General features: G+C 43.4%; 2 protein-coding genes across 2 annotated transcripts; both read right to left on the reverse strand.

Moving 5' to 3' along the window:
- Positions 1-8,388: 8,388 nt before the first annotated feature.
- On the reverse strand, positions 8,389-8,988 carry RNASE11 (ribonuclease A family member 11 (inactive)). Its single transcript, XM_032857166.1, has one exon. The coding sequence runs from the start codon at positions 8,986-8,988 to the stop codon at positions 8,389-8,391; it is 600 nt and encodes a 199-aa protein (XP_032713057.1).
- Positions 8,989-13,392: 4,404 nt separating this feature from the next.
- Positions 13,393-13,830, reverse strand: RNASE12 (ribonuclease A family member 12 (inactive)). The gene has a single exon (XM_032857167.1). It carries the CDS (start codon positions 13,828-13,830, stop codon positions 13,393-13,395), a length of 438 nt encoding a protein of 145 aa, XP_032713058.1.
- Positions 13,831-25,300: the final 11,470 nt, after the last annotated feature.

A 25,300-nucleotide genomic window follows, 5' to 3' on the forward strand; every position in this document is an offset into this window, starting at 1 on the left:
CTGCTGATCCTCCTGTTTGTGCTCTCTCTCTGACAAATAAAACGAATAAAATCTTTTAAAAAATATGTATAGAAAATTACTTCTTATTGATTAAAAAAAAGCAGCCACCCAATAGAAAATAGTGTTTGTAAATGACCAAATATCATCTGAAAAGAATCTTGACTTGAGTAGACATGAACAGATTTATATTTTGATCAGAAAATTATGTTTGCACACTGGAGAATGGCTGGGCAGGCATGAGGTTGTGTCAGAAGAAATCGATGGGAAGTGATTGGGAATATCTTAAACAAAAATTGGGCAGAACAGAAAGAAGATAAATGATAGGCTTTAAAATTATTTAGGACATAAAAATCACAGGACTTGCTATTAGGATGGATAAAGTGTAAGGACCTATTTAGCCAGAGTGACTCCATCTTGGTTAAAAGCCATTTTGTTGTTTGTGCAGTAAAACTTAAACTGACCCTGACCCCCCACCCCGCCCACAGAGAAACAAACTTAGAAGCGAGTTTGGGAAACCAGTAAAATATGGTTGGCTAGCTCCTAATAACAGAGCCCAGAATACAAGGCCAGGTCAGCCAGTTCCTGATAACAGAGCCCAGAACACAAGGATGAGTCAGGCCAGGTGGAGACATCCAATCAGTAAGTAAAAACACACATATTGTCTCCCTAACCACCAAAGAATGTAAACCCCGCCTTTTGGGTGCCAAACTTGAGCACTGATTCTGACCAGAGTAATAGGTTAGTTTAAACAGCTACTAAAGGGTAAATTGTAATTCAATTGGCCACCTGTGTGTGGCCTACATGACTATGCAATGTTCCAATCTCATTGGCCACCTATGTGTGGCCAGGCTTTTGCTCTATAAAAGTTAGTCTGTGAGGCTGGCAGGGGTCGCTCTCTTCGGAGGCAGCCCTGACCGATCAGCCTGACTTCTAATGCTTGGCATAGAATAAAGCTTTGCATAACTTTAACGTTGTTTCAGTCTCGTTCCCCTGGCCAGTCAGTCTGACTTCTAATACTTGGCATAAAATAAAGCTTTAAATAACTTTCACTTTGTCTCAGTCTCGTTTCGTTTAATAACGGACCTAACATAAAGGAGATCAGGAAAATGCGTCAAGGATAAATCCCTTGGGTTTTTCCTTAGTAGTTTTATTGAAGTACAGTTTACATAACATAAAATTCATTCATTTAAAACGCACAATTCCACAATTTTTAGTAAATTTAGAGTTGTGCGATTGTTGCATAATCCAGTTTTAGGACATTTCCATGACCCTTAAAAGATCCCTCAAATGTATCTGCCATCACTCCCCATTCTCCCGCCAGCCCTTGGCAAGCTCTCATCTATTTTGTATCTGTACGTATGGTGGTTTAAATACTTAACACTTTTTTAACTGTATGATGATGCAAAAGCGATACACATTCAGCGGAAACTGTGCTTTGACTTTTGAATTTGGTCCTTCTCCTGGGCTAGCTAGGGACACATGGTACCACACTCTCATGCTGGGCAGCCACAGATCATGAGGGTAAACATCTGATACACTTACAACCATTCTGTACCTGAACAAGCATTCTGTTTTCCCTTTCAGTACAGTATTCAAAAATTTCATAAGATATTCGACACTTTGTTATAAAATAGGCTTTGTGTCAGATGATTTTGCCCAACTGTAAGCTAAGGTCAATGCTCTGCAATTATCCCGTTCCAGTCACATTGTCTTCTTCTGTCATAATCAAATGGCCACACTCCCCTCTTATGGGAGCACGTACAGTTGCACACAGGACCAACCCAGATAATCCACATGTCAAGCTCCTTAACTTAGTCTTATCTGCAAAGCCTCATTTGCCATATAACATCTGCCAGTTCTAGGGGGACCTGGACATCTCTGGGAGCCATTGTTCAGGCAACCACAATTCTGTAGGGAAAACAGCATCTGCATTATTCTATTACTCAAAGGATCCAGTGCCCATCTGTTTACAGTGATCGTCCCACCTTCTCCTTATGTGTTTGTTTCCATTCCTAGTACCTTTTTCTTCTTCTGTCCAAATCTTAGCTCTTTGAATGGCTCATCCATCAAGTTCAAGATTTTATTCTTTTATAGGTACCTACACTAATCACTCCAGATGAAAGAGATATACATATGTCTCTCTCTCTCTCTCTTAAGCTATTCTTCAATTGTCCTGTATCCAATACCTTGTGTAGTGAAGGTACATTTATTTATGTTTTTTTTCCTCACAGTAGCTGGTACAACGCCTTACATATGGAAGTTTCTCAATTGCTTGCCTGTAAACGTCTTCTGCTCATTAACTGCTCTAACTACTCTGTGCCCTTAACAGGCCATGTCACTGTAATCTCATTACAGTTCTCTCCACACAAGGTCCAAATGCTTATCCAACCATTCTGAGCCTAAACAAAGATGCCTTTCAACCTTTTTTTTTTTTAGATTTTATTTATTTATTTAGAGAGAGAGTGAGCTCAAGCAGGGAAGAGGCAAAGGGAGAGGGAGAGAGAGAATTCCAAGCAGACTCCACACTGAGCATGGAGCCCGACTTGGGACTCAATCTCATGACCCTGGGATCATGACCTGAGCCGAAAATTGAGTCAGACACTTAACTGCTGAGCCACCCAGGTGCTCCACATTTCAACTTTTATAATTTATGGACAGGTGACTGCCTGACGTGAGAAATAAAATTACAAAGTGATAAAAAAAAAAAAGATGAACATAATTTTTGAACTGTGATAAAAACAAATTTACATCAGTACAATTTGCTACACATTGAGCGACGTTCATAGCCACAATCATATTGTCTGGTCATGAAGCACAGAAGGAATCAGTTCATTAAAATTGTTACAATGAGCATGACATTCATAGAGACAGCCGAGCAATTCCAGAGTTTTCTAAAGGAAAACAAGGGGGAGGTCAGCAGACCAGGGAGCAGACTAGCAGAGGCACCCACAAAGGGGCTTGATGTGTACCCAGGGGGAGTCCAGGAATTCATGCTGTTCTTGTCCTTTTCCACCTGGGCAACTCAGAGCCATGTGTTCCAGGAGCCTGGATTGGCAGGTGCTGAAACCATGGCAGATTGAATAGTGGCCCCTAAGTGAGGCCTGATCAGTGAGTCTGAGTGCAAGACCAGAGAAGAACACTAAAGTCAAGTCATGCAAAGCCTGAAAGGAAAAGAGAAAGCAGAGACCATGATAGGGTGCAAAAGGGAGACGTGTGTTGGGGGCACAATCTAGGCAAGAGAAGAGAACACAGACTTTGGATGAGAAAGGGAAAAAAGGGGAAAGGTGTCAGAAGGGGTACAGGAAGAGTGGTCACTCTTCCTGTGGGCATCTCTCAAGGGTCCATCCTTCCAGCTTTGTCCCATGTCCCTAGTCTCCCTGATTCTTTCTCTGAGGGGTCCTGCGACCTATGGCCAGGAGGGGTGTTTAATGGGTTGGGTCTGAGAGCTCAGCTCATGTTTCCGGAAAGGAGAACATGGAATTCTTAGAACAGCCTGAGCTGGGGAGAGCGAGGGGAGCAAACCAAGCGGCATAGCCGGGAGCTTTCATGCCTCGGGCTCTGCCAGGGGAGGTCCTATTCTTTGACCAGATACAGGACAGGCCCCAGGGCCTATTCAGGCTCCCAGTGAGATCCCAAACTCAAAGTCATAAGGGCCAGAATTGACTTGAGTTGAGTCTCTTTACCTAGAGGATATATGAGAGAAGGAGGGAGTGTCATCAGTTAAGTAAAGAAATCAAATGTGCAGAGAACCTGAAAACTAGAATGGGTCTTAGTTCAAGTTGTTCTTCAGATAGCAAATGTACTAATTCGTTCTCCCAGGAGGAGTGCACAAGAATGTCCCCTTTCCTGTACCTATACCACCTATGTTATTATTTTAAATCTTATTCCTGCTAATTGGGCAGGTAAAAATTATCACATTGTTTTTATTTATATTGCCTTTAGTAGAAAGAGGGGAAATCTCCAAATGTTTAATGACTATTTATTTCTCCCTTTGTTAATTTCCTGTCTGTATTCCTGGCTTATTTTTCTGTAGGTGTATTCATCTTTATCTTATTAAACAGATAGCTCTCTTTATATATGAAAGACATCACCCCTTTGTCAGCCATATATATACTGCAAATGCTTTTCTTCAGTTGTGTTTAACACAGTGCCCCGATCTAATCATAATGAAAATAGAAATGATAATTCTCAAACCATTCCTATGAGGTGGGGTTTTTATTCAGGAGCATTTCACCATTATCTTTCTGTATAGTTACGAGCAAGTTTGCCTTCTCCTAGGATTACAAAAGCGTGGCCTATGGAATCAGACCATTCTTGTTTGTTCCTGGCGGGGGGCCGCTTACTGTGTGTGTGAGACTTTGCACATTACCTAAAGTCTTCATGCATCAGTTTCTTCTTCACTGAAGTGGGATGATAATAGCCTACCTTGTGGAGGTTTTTCTGAGAATACAAAAGCACCTGACCTTTTAGAAGAATTGTTGTTATTAATTATTATTATTACCTATGAATCATCCCTGTGGTAATTTTCATATGTGATCTTCAAAAATTTTAACATGTTAATAAACAGGAAGGTGTAGGGCTTTAAAACAGCCATCTTCTCCACAACCTGCCAGTTCTCTGTTTGCTGGAGTGAGAAGGATGTGTTTCATGTGTGTGATCCTTCTTCTAACACGTGGGCAACTCTTGCATTTTGGGAAACAGGAGTCGCCGTTACAGTACAGATGTGTTTGCTCCCAGGTGTATCCATCCCATGGCCAGGGAGCTTCAGGACAGCAAAATACTGTCTTGCTAGTTCTGGGACACTGTATATGAGGTAGATGCTCTTTTGAGTTAAATTGACTTGTTTTGCCCTGGTGCTGTCCTCAAAAGCTCTGAATGCCTACGCAACCTTAAGCAATCTTTTTTTTCTCTCATTGGCACCAGAATTAGAATGTTTTGCATCTGGAAACATAGTTCATCTAATCTGGTGGTGTCCACACTTGGAACCACATCAGCAAACCTAAGACTTGTAAAAATCCCACACGTTCTAGTCCTATCTCTGAGCTTTCGAACCCAAATCTCCTGGACTGGGGCCCAGGGATTTTTTTTTTAAGATTTTTATTTATTTATGTATTTGACAGAGATCACAAGTAGGCAGAGAGGCAGGCGGGGGGCGGGGGGAAGCAGGCTCCCTGTTGAGCAGAAAGCCCGATAAGGGGCTCGATCCCAGGACCCTGGGATCATGACCTGAGCCTTAACCCACTGAGCCACCGAGGCACCCCTGGGGCCCAGGGATTTAATAAAAAGAGCTATTTAATAATAGCTCCAAAAGCTAATAAATTTTTAGGGTAGGGCTTGGCTAACAGAACAAAATCTCAAAATACAGTGCATTTAAAAATATACATATTTATTTTTCTCTCATATAGTAGTCCCAAATTAAGCAGTCCAAATTGGCAAGACAACTCTGCCTCACACAGGTGTTCAGGCACATGCTTTCCTTCCCTTTTGCTGTTCAGCCCATGCCTAGAATGCTATTATCATCTGAGTGATTGCAATTGAGTCAGACACATTTCATTTTGGGATCTAGCTGTTGGGAAGAGAAAAAAAATCACAGAGGAGACCAGTCCAGTGTCACAAGACTGGGATGTCGAAGCGGCCTGGGAAGAGAAGTCTCACTAGGAAGCTGCGTGCCTCACCGGACCCCTTCCACTTGAGACCAAGGAGGATGGTTGGGGGTGGGCAACCTGAAATGATTCAGAAGCATACCCAAGTCTAAGAACCCAGATCTAATCCTGCCTCTGCATTGTGTAGATAAGGAAACTGAATCCTAGTCGTGTGGAATGACTCGGGGTTGGGGGAGCACGATGAGTCAGTAAAGCATATGAGGACTTACCTATGATGTCATGAAAGCTCTCCTTACTTCAGTACCATCCTGGGTCCTTGGAGCCGGGGACTTGTTTTGCATTAGAATTGTTCGTTAAAGGGAATTTAGTGCACTTTATGTTGGAAAAGCAGAGGGAATGGTTAGAAGCCAGAAGGGCACTTCTCTTATGCTAAGTAACCCCCTTAGTATCCCTTTCTCAAACCTCTCTATCACTACATTCCCAGTGTCCTCTCTCTATCTGATTCTCCCTTCCATGGGTCTTGTGATTAGATCTGTCTCCTTTATTCCCTCATTTCATCCTCTCTAATGTTTCTTTGCCACTACAGGGAGATGACACATATCCACTCTCAGGTAACTTTCTAGCAAGTGTAAGAGACACTTGTTGGGCCCTCCCTAGCCAGGTGGGCTTGTGTGATTGAGCAGAGTGAGGGGATAGAATAAGAAAGAACCTTCTGCTGCTGGGCTGGTCTATCAGGACCAGCCCAGCAGCAGAGTGAAGACAAGGATACAAGTTCTGTGGGCTGTGAAGACAACAGCCTCAAAGCAACAGAGCCAGGCAGTGCTGGGTTAGGCTAGGTGAGATGAGAATGGGGCATTAACAGCTTTGAAAGCCAGCCTGAGAAATTTAGATATAAAGCTACAAGAAAAAAAAAAAAAAAGCCCTCTAGCCCTCTATGGTTTGGGGGGAGAGACGGGACATTATGAAGACTTAAAGCTTTAAAATCTGAACTCCCTTGCCTATTGTCATCATGAATGATCTTAGGATACCCACTATGCCAAAGGGGTGACAGTCTTCAAGGGTAGGAAATGCTAGTACTCAGGAGCCTTGACTCCCAATGGTACCCCCATATTTGATATCTTTCAGACTTCATAATATGATGATTAGCTAGATCCTGGGAGCTCCTGATTCCTTTACAGAAGTGGAGAGGTTTGGTCTTAATTAAGACTCTTTAGAGGATGTTCCTGGTCTAGAAAGAGGTATCTTCTCTGGGTCTTTGCTCTTCTCTCCTGGTGAAGGAAGAAATCTGTACTAAATTCTGAATGAGGCTATATTTACTTTTTCTTACCTAATACCCAAAAACTCTGCCAAAGTTTGAATCGTTGTTGTCTCTAGGGCTGACATGTTCATCACCTAGAGCTAGACTCTATAGTAAGACTCTACTTTAGGAAAGAAGTTATTCGGATTTGAACCAAGTTTGAACCAAAAGGAGACCCATTGGACTTCTCTGCTAACCATAGAACCTACATTCCATGTCTGGTTAGGGAGTGGTAAATGCCCCAAGCATTTCCCTCTATTACCTTCTCCTCTGGCTGCCAAGAGAAAAGGGAGTGCCAACTACCCACCTATTTGGCCAAGTCCATAGTGACTGTTAACTTAAGCACCCACCACACTGACAAGGAAAACCCAACTAAAAGATACAAAAGTATCTGCCCTTAATGCCTCATCCTGGTCAATTGTCAGAGTTCTGCAGTTTTAATGCAATGAGGATTCTGCACAAAATGTGAACAACATTAGGAAAAACTGACATCTAAAGAGTGATGCACAGTAAGAAAAGTGTTGCCATGATGTAACATTTATTTACAAGCCTTTATTTGAAATCAGGACATAAAAAAGAGTTGTCTTGGGGTGGAGGGAGGATGTAAGATGAGGGAGCCGGAACATGTAGGCACACATTAATGAATGAGACCATTGCCCATACTTTATGTAGAGTGTTGAACCATTAAAACTTATAAATATATAATTGGTAATGAAAAAAATCCAATATGGCATCATAAACAAGATTGAAGACTAAGCCTGCCCAGCACTTGGCTCAGATGTCTCATTTGCCATCCTTCTACCTGCTCTATTCCTCCTTGGCTTGCCATCCCTCAGGAAATTAAGACTATGCTGAGTAAAAATGGCAGTACGATCTTTATTACTCCATCTGTAGCAACCTGGGATACGGATAATGGAGGAAAGGAGATTGCACAGGGCTAGACCTGTTGACTGAGGGCAACAGCTAAGCAAAAAAGCATCTTTTTCCTCTGGCATCTTCTGGAGGATCGGAAGACACCTGGTGACATGGCCGGGTGCTCAAGTTTGTGTGTATCAATGTACACTTTTATTTGAAAAGAAACAGCGATAATAATATCCCTGATGCTCATTCACTATTTCTCTGAATAGTCTCAGTGGCAGTACCATTAACTTTCAATTACCAATGTTGGTTTGGGGCCTTTTCTCCTCAGTTTTGTCGAGTTGGGTGGACTCTACTTCTTGGCTTTATAGCTATGCTAGGTTGGAATTCAGTTTAGTTCAGAGAAACTGTAAGAGATAAAAGAAAGAGAGTATCTGTACTCCAGGATCAGTTATAAATTTTAATCAAATTCTCCACAATTTGGGATTTTTTCATTTTCCAGTTAGTATAGATAATCAAGAGTTTACTACAGAGCTGAAAGGGTAGATACTGATAATAGAAGTAAATAAACACAATGAAAATAAGTATGTCCTTCTTTAGATAGACTCTGGTCTCAAAGCCCCATAGGATTTAGAGCTTAGAGCCACTAACTAACCAGCTCATCAGAGAATGACCTGTCAGCACTGCCAATATTTTCTTTAATGAGGTATCACTATGGTATTGGCATCTGGGGAATCGTTTGCCCATAGTGAGTTGGCACATAGTGGTGTCCAGGTCCGGGCTCCTAGAGCAGCTTATGCCAAGATTCTGCCCATACTTGCAGCTGGAGGCTTTGGGGGCTCCATGAATCACTTCTGTGGAACCATGGATGAAGTTGTAGCTTAACTTGCATGACTCATTCACTTCTGAAACTTTTCTCCAGGCCACCAAGTCATTGCAGTACTCTTTGTCATTACCTGGACTGTTTCCTTTGGCGAAGGTATAATGTAATCTTCTGAAGGTCAATAATGAGGAAGTCAAGATACCCCTGGACAAACTGAGGCTGGTATTTTTGTAGAACAGAGTCAAGTTCATTAATACCTCAAGAGTCTGTTTTTCTTGGTCACTGTTTGCCAAGTCATACTTCATCTCTCCCCCTGAAGATTCCTCTTTAATTATCTCCATTATGCTTTCTGAAGCTCCTGCGAAAACCAAACCTAGGCTGAGTAGCAGCAGAGAGAAGGTCTCCATCTAGGATAATCTCTTCTGTAACAGAAATTTTAAAAAAGTAAAAGATGAAAATAAGCAGAATATTAATGAGATCGTTCTCTTTTCCTTATGGCAGTTAGTTCAGGGTTGACTCCGACATACAAGCTCGGGCTCCTTCAATGGAAGGATGATGGCATGAAAAGGTAATCAGCTGTGGAATCTGCAGACCCAACTTCAAATCTCTGCCTACCCACTCATAAACAATTTACTCTGCCTCTTTTAACCTCAGTTTCCCCCATGTGATAAAAGGAAAGGTGAGACTTATATAAGGGAATGTGTTTAAAGTGCCCCAAACTAAGTAGTTAGCTCTCTCCCTTTTTCCCGTGTCTATAATCTCACTGGAAGGGTCTGTAACCCATATTGTGGTCTCAATAATCTCACCCAACACATTCCTTACTACTGCCAGGTCTCCTACCGCCTCACACGGTACCTGGCACATGGCAGCCATTTAAAAACAACGCTCATTTCTTTTCCCACCCATCCTCAGTCATGGAATTCCTCTTTACCAGTTCCTTTGGCAAGTGGGTCCTAGAGAGAAAGAATCCAGCTTGTCACAGGAGCATGAAGTGAAACTGTATTTGTTTCCTGAAAGTTTCTGCTATTGGTCTAGCTGAAGGAAGGAGGGGCAAGAAAGGGTAGGTAGAATGGCGTGAGACAGAAGGAGGGGACAACATAGAGACAAGGATGCTCGGAGAACTTCATAAATGAGCCTTTGGCTGCCAGAATCCCTGTGAAATGGGCAGCATCACTGTTCCTTCTTCTGTGGAAACTTCCCTGTTTATCGTTTAACCCAGAGTGATTTGTTTTTAGCTTTTTTTGAAACCCTATAGCATTGATTACATCACACTTCATTTTATATGTTCTTTTTTTTTAGAGTTTTTTTTTTTTTAATTTGATGGAGATCACAAGTTGGCAGAGAGGCAGGCAGAGAGAGAGGGAAGCAGGCTCCCCGCTGAGGAGAGAGCCCGATGCTGGGCTTGATCCCAGCACCCTGGGATCATGACCTGAGCTGAAGGCAGAGGCATTAACCCACTGAGCCACCCCGGTGCCCTGCATTTTATATGTTCTTATGTTCTTTTAAATTTTTTTTTACTTCATTTTATATGTTCTTTTTAAAATTTTCACTTTGGTTGATATATGTAATTCTTTTCTCCTTTTTAAGTATGAAAATTCCTTGAGCCTGGAACTTAGTTTCTGTATCTTTTTATTCTGTACAGAATCAAACACGGAACTGCAAAAATGCTTGTTTCTCAACACTTGTTAACAACATAACATGGCTTGACAAATGCAGAAAATCCTTTACTTGAGATCAGTGCTGGGAAATTCATAATGAAAATCTCAGAAAGAATGGTTATTCAGGGTGAGAATTCTTTCTCTTGCTCTAGAAAGCATTTCTTTCATTCTCACCTCTAAGAGCCTCTATTTCCTTGTATCCCTGCATTATCACTCTTACCTCCTAACCACTTCTCCTTGCCCCGCCAATTCCCTGGATAGACTACTTTTCTAAAAAGAGTACTTAAAATGACTATTTTAAACCTTAAAATATTCGCATTGCCTGCTGGAGGTACTCTAACCCCCTGAGGTCACCTATTCAAGGCTCTTCTTGATCTAATCTCAACCTGATTCTCAGGGCTCTGTCCCATTATTTTGGTACACAAAGCTGCCCTAGTCAAATCAGCGTGACCCACCCTTCTCTGAATACGCCCTGTTCTGTCTCTCCATTTTTGGTCCTTTCTTGGAAGCCTACTCTTTTCTGCCTCTTGAAATCCTTCAAAGTCCAATTAAGTCATATTCTTTCTTTAACACATTTTTCACTAATTAAGTCTACCAAATCCATTGTTCACTTCCCTGGTCTTCTTATCACTCGTTTCTTTCTTTTATTATTATTGAAGTATAGTTGACAGGCAATGTTATGTTAGTTTCAGATGTGCAACATATTGATTCTATAATTCTATATAATCATTCACTTCTTATGCCACTCATTTGACATGAACACAAGTGGACTTGTATTTTTTATTATATTTAATTTTAAAATGTTCTGTGTGTGAAATTAGAACAAAGACCCAGTACTAAGAATATATGAGCCTTAATAATTGGGGTTGATTAGATTATTGATAGATGATTAGGAATTAATGGATGTATTCATGTGTGTGACTTGAGCATAGACTTGCCGCAAGTTGAAGGGAGTAGGGAAGAAGGATTTAGATTTTTTTCCTAAATATCCTCTACTGTCAACATCAAGTGAGATGATAATAGAAAAACAGAAAGACAACGAGGAGAAAAATGAAAAGGAAAACAGTGCAGAGATTCTGCACTGAACTATTTTTCTGAAACATTTTTTCAAGTGCATAGAATTCACAGCTACCTGGGTTTGATTTGGACTACTAGGTGTCCATTAAAAAAAAAAAAACCTTCTTGAACTACAAATGTCTAAGACATCGCAATTCATTTGAATTGGGGCTTGATCCCTATTGAATGAAAATATTCTGAGAATAAATTCCACTGGAGAGTCTCAGTTACTCACACCTTTGTGGGAATGCATTTATCTGCAAGATATTGTTTCTACTTAGAAGGAGAAAGGTTGAGGGAGGAAGGAAAGAAAAAGCAGCGGGAAGGAAAAAAGAGACAATAAAGCCTAGGGAAAGGTCCAGGAAAAGGAATCAGAATTCAGAACATAGAAACAGAGACTTTAAAGACTCATTTCAGCTACTTCAAAATTTTGCCCAAGAAATGATGGGGCTTCAGGTCATATGCTAGGGACCACTTGATCCTGCTCAGCTTCCTTGGTGACATCCAAACATCCACGAAGACAGCAATGACAGTGGGACTTCCCTGGAGAAATGGGTCTTGAGCAAGCCTTGCCAACTTACAAGGCTGCAAAGTGTCCTTTACTTGCAACTGTAAATGTCCTCCATCTGTGAACTGAATCAATCGGTTAGAACTTGATGTTTGCAAAAGACAGAGTTAACAACTAGCATAGGTGTACCTCCTTTTCTGATCTGACCTTGAACTAAGTACATATAAATAATGCAATAGTTGAAGTCTCTCGACTGAAAAGATAAGAACAGAAAGGGCCCTCTAAATCTTGTGCATTGCCTGTGTCCGCTCTAGGTCACTGTGTTTCTGACTCTCACAGGATGGAAATGTCATAGCTCAGAATCAATGGCGCTTAGCTGCCAATTACCCCTTGTTTCTCGCTACTCCTCTGTACTAACCCTCCCCTCCAACAAAGAGAAATGGAATTGTGGAGTAACAGGCCTGGAAACCTCAAAAACTAGCTAGTCCAAGCCCTTCACTTCCCAGGTGTGGGCATGCTCAGAGAAGAACAGGACTTAATAAAATCCCCGGAGCCTCTCCTTCTTTTCATGCTCTCCCCTCGCCTTCTAACTCTAAAGATGCCCTGCCCACAGCTGGATGTGGGAGAGCTAAACAACCAGCTCAGCTGTAAGATCTAAAAAGGGAAACAAGTTAGAAGTCTAGATGCAAGTTCTCTGTTCCTTCCAGGGATACAAGAGGAGGGGCACTGAGCTCTGAGAGTTTCAATCTCGTCCTAGAAATCCTGATTTGCTACTCTCCAGTCTTTAAGGGACATGGTTTCTGACCAGTCAGGGGATCCTTCCCATCTCCCTTTCCCTTTCTTTCAAGGCACAGAGGCAGCTGCTGAATGGAAACAGATGCAGTTTGAATTATATGTGCCATCTTTAGAGAAGTCCCTAACTGACTGCTCCAAGTGCCTCAACACCTAGGATCAAGTGTGGGGGTACAATGCGAGGAGAGGAGACACTCAACTCCAGGTACAAAACTTAAGGGGGCTACCAAAAAGCCCCGTAATCAAGATAAATAACATTTTAATGCAATAGTTAAAAATCTTAATTTAATGCAAAATAACCTCTGATCAAGAATCTGACCCTGTACGGGCACAATTCACTAACACCCTAACTCCAACCCCGTCAGACTGGATCTTGACTTAAAACTTAGATATTTTATTCACCAGGGATTTCTGCATTAATTTTTTAAATTTGTGTATCTAGATTATTGGGATTTTGGGTGTCCCTTAAATTTTGAACCTGAAGTGAGTGCCTTGCTCGCTTTGCTCTAATCTCAGTACTGCCTCAGATTCACTTTTGGCTCTCAACAAATGACCCAAAGAAAAGGGACAAGAAATTAAAACACATGCAGAGTTTATGATTTAATTCAGTAGAGTTTTTTTTTTAATTAAAGCAGAATAAAAAGATTCCAGCTCAGCAATACTGGAAGGATAAATGAATTACTAACGGCTACCCAGTTCGCTCAAGGCATTATCCCAGGTCCACAGTTCAGTTGTGCCTCAGGGAGAGCAAGTACCACTGAGAGAGAAAAGAGAGGATCCCAGGCGCTTCTCTCAACTTACTCAACATACCTCTGGAGACTAACTGGCCCCATGTCATCACAAGTGACCATGATGAACCCCTTTATGGAGGATACGCTGTACCTGCAGGCAGGATATCTAGTGCCTCCAATGAGCCCACACACAGTCATTTTGAACTTGGTCATGCTCTGGTAACATAAAATGGAAGAATGGTTCTGACAAATCCTCTTCTTGGAAGAGGCGCAGACCTTATTGATATTTCTAGGCCTCTCGTGGATGAAAACGTGCTCCGTCTTGCAGGTGTTGTCAGGTCCCCTGATGACTCTTTGCAAGACCATGTGGTTGCAGTACCGTATGGGAATGTCACTCTGAGGGTAGTCTACATGCAGCTGCTCCATGGTTGGCCCCTCTCCTTTCTCATTCAGCTCATTTTCCCAGAACAGAAGCAGCAGAAAAATGACCACCATTAGGATCATCAGGGGTAAGAGTCCCTTCACATCTTCTGCTCTAACTCCTATAGAGTAAGAAAAGACAGGACATAACCAAGGGTAATCAGATTCCTCAAGCCCCAGCCCATGATTTGCTCCCCCACACTTGAGATATTTTACTTCCTTCTCTCTGCTAATTGAAAGCTCATGTGAGGAGCTCCTGGTTGGCTCTGTCGGTTAAGCATCTGCCTTCAGCTCAGGTCATAATCCCAGGGTCTGGGGATCAAGCCCTGCACTGCAGTGGGCTCCCTGATCAGTGGGGAGCCTGCTTCTCCCTCTCCTCTTCCCCCTGCTTGTGCTCTCGCTCTCTCTCTCTGTCAAATAACTAACCAACTAAACAAATAAAATCTTTAAAAATGATAAATAAAATCTCAAATGACCCTGCAAGCTCCAGCTAGAGGTACAGTTCCTCATGAAAGCCCTTCTGGACTACTTCAGCTCTCCAAGTCTGGCACTGAACAACATGTTCTCTGATCAGTCTGTTGTGTTGTATTTGTTTTACTTCTGCAAGCTCCTTGAGAGCTCCTGTTTCTCTTGAATCCATCAGAGTGCTTACCACAGAGCCAAACATGTAGAAGGATGCTCAGAAGTACCCATACCTGATTGTTTTTTTCCTATTGCCAAATGACTTCCTCTCCCATAATTGTATCAACACTAATTCTATCCAATTCCACATGTTTTCAGCACTGTCTACCAATCTGTTCTTCCCAGTTCTTCCCCATCTCTCCTACTAGGCTAGTTCCTCTCACCTGTTGTTTTTGCTGTAGCTCTCACTGGTAACATATCCTTGTGATCATGGATCTGAGAAAGTCCTAGCTGTTCCTTGACAATAATGGGTAGGCAGCCAGTTGGGTGTGGGGAGGGCCAGAATATAAAGAGGGAGGAGTCTGGGGGGAGTGTGCTTGGGTGCCACTGGGAAGGACGACAAGTTACCTTCAGAGGGAGAGTTGACTAAGGAAGGTCCTAAATGTGTCCTCATTAAATAAGCGTGAACTTTCCCAAATGTTTATTAAGGTCCTGATGTGTGTCAGACACAGAATCCTCTGTTTTCCAGATTTTCAGTTAGTCCTTACTACAAACCCATGAAGTACCTATTACCCCCATTTCATTAAAGAAGAGATGAGTTGCAGAGAGCTTGAGGCGGAGAGGGAGCTGGCGAGCATAGCAAGAGTCTCACCCTTTCAACACTTCACACTTGAACACCAAGTTCTAGCAAGTGTCATTCCCATAAGGTGTCCAGGATAGGACAGAAACAACTCCCTGATGTTAACATTAGTCCTGATAAAGCCCTGGGCTGCTGGGGGTGGGGGTGGCAATGGTTCCTAAACCCTGCTGAACATTGGAATCCCCGTGCAGTTCTCAATGCCACCTTGAGACATTCTGCTTTAATTGATGTTGGGTGTGACCTGAGTTTGAGATTAGTAAAAGCTCCCCGAGTGATTCTAATATGGAGCAAAATTTGGGAATCACTCCTCTATGGTATTCTTGGGAAACTGACATGGGGAACAAGCAGACGAGGGTTTGGTGAAAGACAGTGTCATAAGGCATTGAGAAAATAGAAGACTTTTTATTGCTATCATCTCCTGGTCATTTGATACAGAAATGGGAAAATGGACTTATTTTTACTACTTCTTGCCCTGAAATGATTTCTCTTTAGGAGAGACAGCTACAACCAGGTGGTGGGTATTAGAGAGGGCACGGATTGCAAGGAGCAGTGGGTGTGGTACAAAAACAATGAATACCGTTATGCTGAAAATAAATTTAAAAAAATGAAAAAAAAAAAAAGAAAAGGAGAGACAGCTACATAGTCTCTCCTGTGCATTGGTGTCTTTCTAACTGGTAAGAAGAAAAGGATTTTGGGGTGGAAAATACTGGAAAAGGCTTCAAAGAATGGAGTCTCTTTCTGTATAACAACAAAAGCATAATTCCAGAGCATGAAAATGAACAATGAGGAGGTTATTATATACTTTCCCCAAATGTACATAATGGGCATCATTTCAGAATTCAAACCGTCCTGTTCAGGGTGTGGGTTGCCCAGTGCCACCAAGACATAAATGCATTAATTAATTGTTTCTAGTGAACAAATTTTGATTCACACACTATTTGCAGAAACATTTCCACTGTATAAAGACAAATATATATACATATTGTAACATGTTCAATATATCCTGCTTAGACTTCCAAGTAGCTGAATTACAGATGGTATGTTAAGTTTACAAACCCGAAGGCAACATTTGTCACAAAATTTATCCTCATCTGAGGCAGCTGAACCTGTCTGTACATTTCAGAAAATTACCCTGTAGAAATTGAACTGAGACTGAGTTCAATTGTTCAATAGTGTTGGCACCCTGGGAGAAAATACTTGTAATGCCTAAAACCAATTAAGAGTTAAAATCTAGGGGGCACCTAGGTGGCTCAGTGGGTTAAGCCTCTGCCTTCGGCTCAGGTCATGATCTCAGGGTCCTGGGATCGAGCCCTGCATCCGGTTCTCTGCTCCTCGAGGAGCCTGCTTCCCCCCATCCCCCACCCCCTGTCTGCCTCTATGCGTACTTGTGATTACTCTGTCAAATAAATAAATAAAATCGTTAAAAAAAAAAGTTAACATCTAGATATAACGGACTCACTCGTGTCAGCAATAAAAAGGAAACTTTAAGGACGTCTGCATGGCTCAGCAAGTTAAGCCTAAAGTCGTGATCTCAGGTCCTGGGATCAAGCCACACATCAGGCTCCCTACTCAGCAGGGAGTCTGTTTCTCCCTCTCCCTCTGCCTGCTACTCCCCCTGCTTGTATTTGCTTTCTCTCTATCAAATAAATAAATAAGATCTTTAAAAAAAAATTAACAGAGAAGGAAAAAACTCAAAAACAATGAAAAGCCAATTTGAGAAGAGAAAGCCAGAATTGATGAACGATGCTCAACTTCATAGTAATCAAATTAATGGGAATTAAGATAACCAATAGATATCAGTTCATAACCATCAGATTGCCAAAAATGAGAAATCTTACATCAAGTGCTGGTAAAAATGTTAGTAGCCATGAAAATCGGTGTGGTGATGCTGGAAAATAATTTGGAAGTATTTGGTGAAATGAAGAATGGGTATACCCTGAGCCCTTGTGAGTTCTTCCAGATGGAGCACATGGAAGGATATTCATTCCAGCACTATTGGTGGCCAAACAGGACTGGAGGCAACTTAAGTGTCCCCCAGTAAAGAAGCACTGGATACATAAAATAAAATAGTATGAAGCAGTTTCAAATAATGCATTAGATTTACAAATAGCAACATGGATAGAACTCAGAAACATGGTGCTGTGTAAAAAACAGTAAGAAACAGAATGAAAATTCTTTCCAGTTTATTTAAATTTAAAACATACATGCTCCAAAATAAGACAACAAATTTCCCAAGGTTTCACAATATCTAAATAGGATGGAAGAACATGGATTAAATACTCTAGCATAGGTGCTTAGGAGGGTGAGAGGAATAGAAGCAGGCACAAGGAATAAGAGGGGAAATAATAAAATTGAATAGAACAAAAGAGAAGCCTAGCATGGGCTGTAAATGGACTAGGACATACCCAATTCCATGTGTCTGAAAAGGAGGAGGGAGGGAGAAAGAAGGAAAGATGGAGGGAAGAGGGCAAGAGGAGGAGGAGGAGGAGAGGAGGAGCAGGAGGAGGAAGAAAAAGAAAGGAAGGAGTTGTGGGGGGGGGAGGAAGTGAGATGAGGAGGGGAGGAGGGGTGGGAGATGAGAGGGAGGAAGATGAAAAAGATTAAGAAGAAAGGAAGGAGGGGCCCCTGGGGGGCTCAGGTCAGGATCCCAGGGTCCTGGGAACAAGGCCCACATTGGGCTCCCTGCTCAGCGGGAAGCCTGATTCTTCTCCCTCTCCCACTCCCCCTGCTTGTGGTCCCTCTCTCGCTGTGTCTCTGTGTCTTATTTATAAATAAATAAAATCTTAAACAAACAAACAAAAAAAAAAGAGGAAAGGGAAAGAGAAATCGGCTCTGTTTTTAGATGCCTGCCCTTGTCCTAAAACTCTTCTCCATACCCTGACCACCCCCCACTTTGTTGAACCTTAGGACAATGCACAGGGCACTAGAGGAGCCACATAGCTGCTGGAAACGAAAATTCATGTCAGGCTGTAAAACATCATTATTACTCATTTCATCACATAAATAAGCTGCCTTACAGAGTGGCCAGGGAACTCCCCAGCTCCAGCCTCTGGTGACAGCAGGCAGCCATCTCCGCCTCCAAGCGACAGCAGAGAAAGGGAACACATACGCTGGGTGCCTCCAGCTGTCCTGTGTTGAGGCCCCCACGCGGAGAGGACGCATGGCTAGGGAGAAATGCTCCGAGAGCTCCCAGGTTCAGTTCTGCTACAAGAATCTGCAGAGGTTGTTCATGTCCTGCGGATGTGCTTGGACACCCTTGCAAGGCCTCTGCAGTCACCCGATGCTGTGCTCAACTTAAGGCAATGTAGCAGATGGTGTTTTCCAAACATGGCCACAAAATTAAGAGGTAGCGTCCACGTGCTTTTCTGAGAATCTGGGTGGGCCTCTGTGCCTGCTCCCACTAAGGTAATATAGTGCAAAGGGTCCTGTGTGACTTCTGGGACTAGGTCATCTAGCTTCTGTTTGGCTGTGGCTCTCTTGGGACGTTTGCTCCAGGTGCCTTCAGCGCCTGTGTATGAAGTCTAGCAATGTTGAGGCTACCACCTGGAGATGCCACTTGGGTAGAAAGAGATGCCCAAGTTGCTGCACCCGTTCCAGTTCCCTGATGCTTGAATCTTCTCAGCCCAGATGCCAGACTGCTGAATGGAAAAACCTATGCAATCAACCAACTCTGGCCATCACGTGAATAAAAAACAGGCAAGACCTCAAAGAAGAACTGTCCAGCTGAGCTCAGTCAGCCTCCAGATTCAGGATCCACCTAATGGTTCCTATTTTCCGTCACTGTTTTAAGGTGATTGTGAAGCAGCAGTAGATAAGCAGAGCACAGGACTCGCCACTTCGCTAAATCCCCCAAAGCAAATCCAATCCCACAAAGGTTAAGGAAGTAATAGATACCACTGAAGTATTCTTGGATACGGAGTATAGGATCTCACACAAACAGTAAAGCAAAATTAGTTTTATTTTTTTTTTAAAGATTTTATTTATTTATTTCTGAGAGATAGGGGAAGAGCACAAGCAGGTGTGGGGGGAGACAGGCAGAGGGAGAGGGAGATGCAGACTCCCCGCTGAGCCAGGAGCCTGATTCAGGGCTCAATCCCAAGACCCTGAAATGCTTGCCGGAGTGAGTCACCCAGGCACCCTGCAAAGCTAGTTTTAAAATCTCCATCTGATGTGAAACTCCTTAAAGTTTCTTTTTAACTCTCCAACTCTCTCCATCCCTGCCCGGAGAGCCTCCCCTGTTTTATGGGCTAGCTCACAAGGTCTCCCGGATTCCACCAGCCCCCCATGCCCCCTACCTTCCCATCAATCACCTTGTGGCCAAATAAAGACCCTTCCTGATCATCCAGTCACTTAAAAAAATCAGTGAAGTCCTATAAGTAAATATTTTGCTACCTAGTGGCTATGAATCTTACTCTACAAACATGGGCAAGAAATTTACATCTCTTAACTGCTTCTGTGTCAAATTGAAATCAATTCTAAGTCTTCTAGCCTACTAAACTGGGGAGAAATTCAACTTACGTCATCAATAAGTTTCCTCTTCCTCCCTAGCTAGGGGTCCCTGAGAATCTGGAAGGCATGCTATTCTTACTGTTTCCCACTATGGGACCTGTATTGACCAACAGCACCAACCAAAGGAAAAACATTCTTATTGGTTTCCCTTATATATACTCTCTCTATATGGAGAAACTTTAGAAGAATACTTTCAAATGACCTAATTTATTATAATTAGCATATTTATTGGTAGAATATACGTTTTGATCTTAAATGCTTTTGATAGGAAGGGCCCTCACCATATTCCAAGTATCTTTCTTGATATCCTTTAATATTTTTGTTGACTTCTGTATAAATTCCCAGGCCATCCATGTATCCTAATACACAACTGGTTTTGAAAAACAAAACAACAAAAAAAGAAAATCTGAAGAAGTTATCCTGACACCTTTCCCCGATGGCAGCTAATGACAGGAAACATGAAGTGACAGTAGTCTGAACGAGATGGAAGTTTATTTCTCCTATAAGAGAGCCTGGGGTAGTTAGTCCAGGATTGCAAGGTGCTCCAAGGTCCTCAACTTCAATCCCAGCCCCTGGCTTCTCTGTCCTGGTGCAGATGGCTGCTCTAGCTCTAGTCGGCATGTCTGCATTCCACCACCAGGGGGAAGCAAGGCACAAAAGGGGCATGGCACTGCCTTCTAGGGGCACATTTCACATCATCTCTGCTTAACGTCTCATTGGCAACAACCTGGTCACGTGGTCACATCCAACTGCAAGGGACAGGGGCAAACGCTGGGTGTATTCTGGGTGAGCACGTGCCTGGCTCAAATTCTGGTGTCCTATGACTAAGGAAGAAGGGGGAGTAAACGCTGGGGGACAAACAGCAGCACTTTTCCTGCTTGCCTTCAGGCAAACACTGTTCTGGAAAATGTTAATGAGTGTGCTTCAAGGAAAGAAGTGTCCTGATCAAAAGTTTCAAAAATACTGTTTATTAAGAGTCACAAGATTCACAAAGCATGAGATTCCGAGAAGCTTGGCTAATCTCATTTTATTCAGAATTTTACAAACTGATTTGAGCACGGAGCTTCATCTATTACTGGTTAACACTATTAACATCCAAAGGATCATCAGTTTGGGAAATGATGCAAGGGAGTAGGAGCCATAGATGGCATCTGAATCTGAACCCAGAAAGCAATAGACAAAGGGAAACTAACTTAAATAATCCCATTTTGTTAGATTTGGGGGATTGTCCTTTCTTTAATATTCACATAAAAAATAATCCAAGGTACTGTTATGCTGAAAAGAAATTTAAAAAAGAAAAGTTAATAAAAAAATAATAATAATCCAAGGGTACCCAGATGGTTCATTCGGTTGAGCGTCCAACTCTTGATTTCCGCTCAGGTCATGATCTCAGGTTGTAAGATTGAGCCCCTTGTGGGGCTCTGCCCTGGATGTGGAGCCTGCTTGAGATTCTCTCTCGCCCTCTCCCTCTGCCCCTCCCCATCTCTTAAAAAAAAAAAAAAAATCCAAACGCATCCCTCACTGCTACTAGAATTTTAGTTCCCTTCCCAAAATGTTTTAGAAGCTCTCCAAAGGAGTGCTTTTTAAATTTCTTATCCAAAACTGAGCCTCCAGACTTGCTTGCTCTTAATCTCTGGCCTCTCATAAGTGCTTCTCCCCATGGGGCTACAGCCTCTGACCTGCTTCACCATCCTCCCAAAGCCTGGATACAGGCCCCGTCCTGTATTCTCTAAAGCCCATGAAACACAAGGATATGGTGTTGTGAGGGGAAAAAAAAAGTTTTTTAAAAAAGATTTTATTTATTTATTTGACAGAGAACACAAGTAAGCAGAGTGGCAGGCAGAGGGAGAGAGACAAGCAGGCCCTTTACTGAGCAGGAAGCCCGATGTGGGGCTTGATCCCAGGACCCTGGAATCATGACCTGAGCCAAAGGCAGCCGCTTAACCAACTGAGCCACTCAGGTTTCCCCAAGAGAAAAATCTTAACACTAACTCACATGGACTGCTTCCAGCAGCCATCAGCAGACCTTCACTAGAACTCCTTTTGAATGTCCATCTCCTTGGTCATTCTGATATGAGGTTTGCTTATTCCCCTTATTATCCCCTATTTTATATCTCCTCTTCCTCCAGTCCTGGGGCTCCTGCCCCCTACAGTGGTGACCACAGTGTCCCCCAGGAGGATGCAGGGCACAGTGATCATGCCACAAGGGGGGGCTAAGGGCACTCTTTTTGGAAATGCAATGTTCTAAGTGCTTCACCCAAAGCTGAGGAAGCATGAATTGCCCCTATCAAAGAAGGGGAAAGGACAGAGTTTGCAGAGTATATTGGGGGAGGGTTAATAACCTCACCACCTGGCACCTATGTGGCTCAGTCATTAAGCATCTGCCTTCAGTTCAGGTCATGATTCCAGGGTCCTGGGGTCGAGCCCCGAGTTGGCCTCTCTCTGCTCAGCAGGAAGCCTGCTTCTCCCTCTCCCATTCCCTTTGCTTGTGTTCCCTCTCTTGCTGTATCACTGTCAAATAAATAAACAAAATCTCTACTAAAAAAAAAGGGGGGGGGGCCTCACATTGGCCCTTAACTACCTTTGGTCTTCCACTGCCTGGCTCTCACAGATAAAAAAAATACATATGCATATATGTGGTAGAGGGAGATGGCTTCTAACTGAAATGCTTCAGAGTTTCTTTGCTACTAATTAAAAATACCTGGGCCTTACCCCAGACCTACTGAATCAGTCTCGGGAGGTGAGGCCCTGGAATCTGCTTTTGTAATCAGGAGGCCATCTCGGGTGATTCTCATGCACACAGATGTTTAGGGTCACCACAATAGATGAGCTCCGAATTGTAAACAGCATAATTTCTAAAGAGTTGAATCCATCTCACAATTTTTATTTATCATATTGTAATATGATACCCAGACCAGACAAAGGGTATGAGCTTGCCTCATGTCACATGACTAAGCAGCTCCTTGGACTGTCTCCCACCCTTTGGAGGAGGGGGTACTGGTCTGTATTCCTTAGTTGTGGTGCTCAGTTACCTGTGTTCTTTCAGCAAGTCTGGGAGCCATTTCATAGGGGATCATGGAGATGAACTGGGTGGTGTGGGTTCCACAGGAGGGACGTTCCAAGGCCAGGCAGGAGGGTGGAAGAAGTGCCAGCGTGCCCATGGGCTGGCAGCAGGGCCCGGCAGGGGGCAGGGAGTCACAGTTAGGAGCTGGGAAGCTGGGGATGGGTTGCATTTAGGAAGGTCAGTTAGGGCAGAAGGGGCTCTCCTACCCCACCATTCTCTAACCCTCTTTGTGCCCACTTCTCTATCACCCAAATGCCCCTTCCTAAAGACTAAAAGTTTGGAAGTACTTCTAAATTGGGAACTGATTTCTTTCCTTTCTGTTCATTTCCACTAAGGAACCCTCCCAAACCATTTTCACTTCCTACCCTGGTATGGAGAACAGTCAGATGATAGCTAGCTTGCTGGTTGGCTTTTTTGCTTTCTTTCTTTCTTTTTTTTTAAAGATTTATCCACTTATTTGAGAGAGAGAGAGAGAATGACCACTAGCAAGGGGAAGAGGGAGAGAGAGAGAGAGAGAGAAACAGAATCCCTGCTTAGTAGGAAGCCTGATGCAAGGCTCAATCCTAGGACCCAAAGATCGTGACCTGAGCCAAAGAAGGCAGATGCCTAAACGAATGAGCCACGCAGGTGGCCCAGTTTGTTTGTTTGTTTTTTAAAGATTTTATGTATTTATTAGGGGGTTGGGGAGGGGCAGAGGGAGAGGGAGATAATCTTTGTACCAGTCCCAGAGCTGGACAGGGGCTCAGTCTCATGACCCTGAGATCATGATCTGAGCAGAAACCAACAGTCAGTGAGTGAGTGAGTTAACCAATGCTTTACTGGCTGAGCCACCCAGGCACCCCGATAGGTTTCTTTCTAACCTTGGAATTGAGCCTCGCCTGTGAGGAAATCTATGCTGGCTCCCACAAACCCTCAGACAGCCAAAGTAAGGAAATATCTCTAAGTGCAGTGCAAAGGGCATGGGGCCTTACCAGCTCCTCCAGGAATCTTTCTTTATGTTAACCACCTCCATCTCCTCCATGTGTCTCCATGAGAAGCCCTTCTCCAAACTTCCTGTATGTAATTTAGGCTGAGTGATTGCTCTGTGGGGCTTCGAAGGGTTTATTTGGCCTTCTTTCCCACATGCTGTGGGCTTCTGGAGATTCAGAACAATGAACCTGTTTGTTCTAGCACAGTATTGCCCAGTATGTCACAAGCAATCAAAAAGTGTCTCCTGGGGCACCTGGGTGGCTCAGTTGTTGGGTGTCGGCCTTCAGTTCAGGTCATGACCCCAGGGTCCTGGGATCAAGTCCCGCATCAGGCTCCCTGCTCAGCGGGGAGCCTGCTTTTCTCCCTCTCCCACTCCCCCTGCTTGTGTTTCCTCTCCTGCTGTCTCTCCTCTACCAAATAAATAAATAAAAAGTCTTTGGGGAAAAAAAAAAGTGTTTGCAGTGTGGGTGTGTGAAAGAAAATTCCTAAGATGGAGTCAGGCATGAGAAGGGGCCAGAAAATGGAGCCCGAAGCCCTTGGGGAAGGAAGCCGGAAGCATGTCCTCACCCAGATGGAATCAAACCTCAGGCCCTGTGCAAACAACATCCTGGAAAACGGCCACGTACCCTGGCCACAAGGCTGCAAACACTCTTTTTTGCAGCTATTGCTTGTGGTTCTCCAATCTCATTCTAACAGCTCAGCATTAATGCAGCTATCGCCAATCACATTTTAGGCAAAACAACTCTTGTAAAGTCTCTTTCCTCTTTAAGTACCCTAACCTCCTTTGTCTCTGCAGAGCGCACTTTTTGTCCTCTTGGTGCCTTCCAGATGGCCATCCCTAAGACCCCGAATACACGCACATTTATTCCGCAGCTTGACATTCTGTCTGGTGTTGGTCAACAGACAAAAAAGGGAAAGACTTCGGATTCTCTTCTCCCTCTGCCACGAACTAGCTGTGTGATCTTGGGAAAGTCGTGTCACCTCTGAGTCTGAGTTCCATCATTCTCAAATGGAAGTAGGAGAAACGAATAAAGGAAGACTTCGACTCCATAAAGTTCCCTTCCTGCTGTCACAAACTGAGTTTCTGAGCTAAACTTAAATGACCCCAAGAGCTGTTCTCTTCAGATGACAGTTTTCTGGCTACTACTCTGTTTCCACCCCCCACCCCGCCCTCACACACAGATGGAGTAGAGATGTGGTCTCTGCCTCCCAGCCTGGAGTCAGGGTGAGCAGTGGGCAAACGGGGGGCTGGTTCCTGGCCACCAGGTCCGGAAGTGAGGAGGTGGAGCTCTGATTCAGGAATGTGGTAGACATGGAGTAACCCTATGAAATGGTTTAGGAAATTGACATTTTGGTCAAAGGGACACACACCTCCCCAAATCAAGAACACTTACTATTACCCAATGGGGGGGCATGAAATATGAAGCACCCCTACTCTTAAGGGTTCACTGGCTACCTTTGGCAACTGCAAAGCAGTTCCCTAGACAAGCTGTTACCTGCAGGATTCAGGTGATACCTTTCTAAGCCTCTGGGCCACCTGCCAACTGCCCTCCCACTAGGTTTCTCCAGGTGAGAGAATCAGACTAAGAGCTTGTGTGTGTCCAAGAACAAGCTGCTCTCGACTTGGGCAGGCCATGTTCACAATCACATCAGAGGCTGTCAATTTCAGCCTCACAGTGAAGTGTCCCAAGGTGTGGACAGGGGAGATCTTGTTCTCCCTTGGGATCAAAGGAAGCTTTTTTGTTTTGTTT

This window comes from Lontra canadensis, unplaced genomic scaffold (assembly GCF_010015895.1).
Source record: "Lontra canadensis isolate GAN:19392208 unplaced genomic scaffold, GSC_riverotter_1.0 scaffold12, whole genome shotgun sequence".
NCBI classification, from domain to species: domain Eukaryota; kingdom Metazoa; phylum Chordata; class Mammalia; order Carnivora; family Mustelidae; genus Lontra; species Lontra canadensis.

Excerpts from the sequence above, each read along its gene's own strand:
- RNASE11 (XM_032857166.1), bottom strand. The coding sequence starts at position 8,988 with ATGGAGACCTTCTCTCTGCTGCTACTCAGCCTAGGTTTGGTTTTCGCA.
- RNASE12 (XM_032857167.1), bottom strand. The coding sequence starts at position 13,830 with ATGATCCTAATGGTGGTCATTTTTCTGCTGCTTCTGTTCTGGGAAAAT.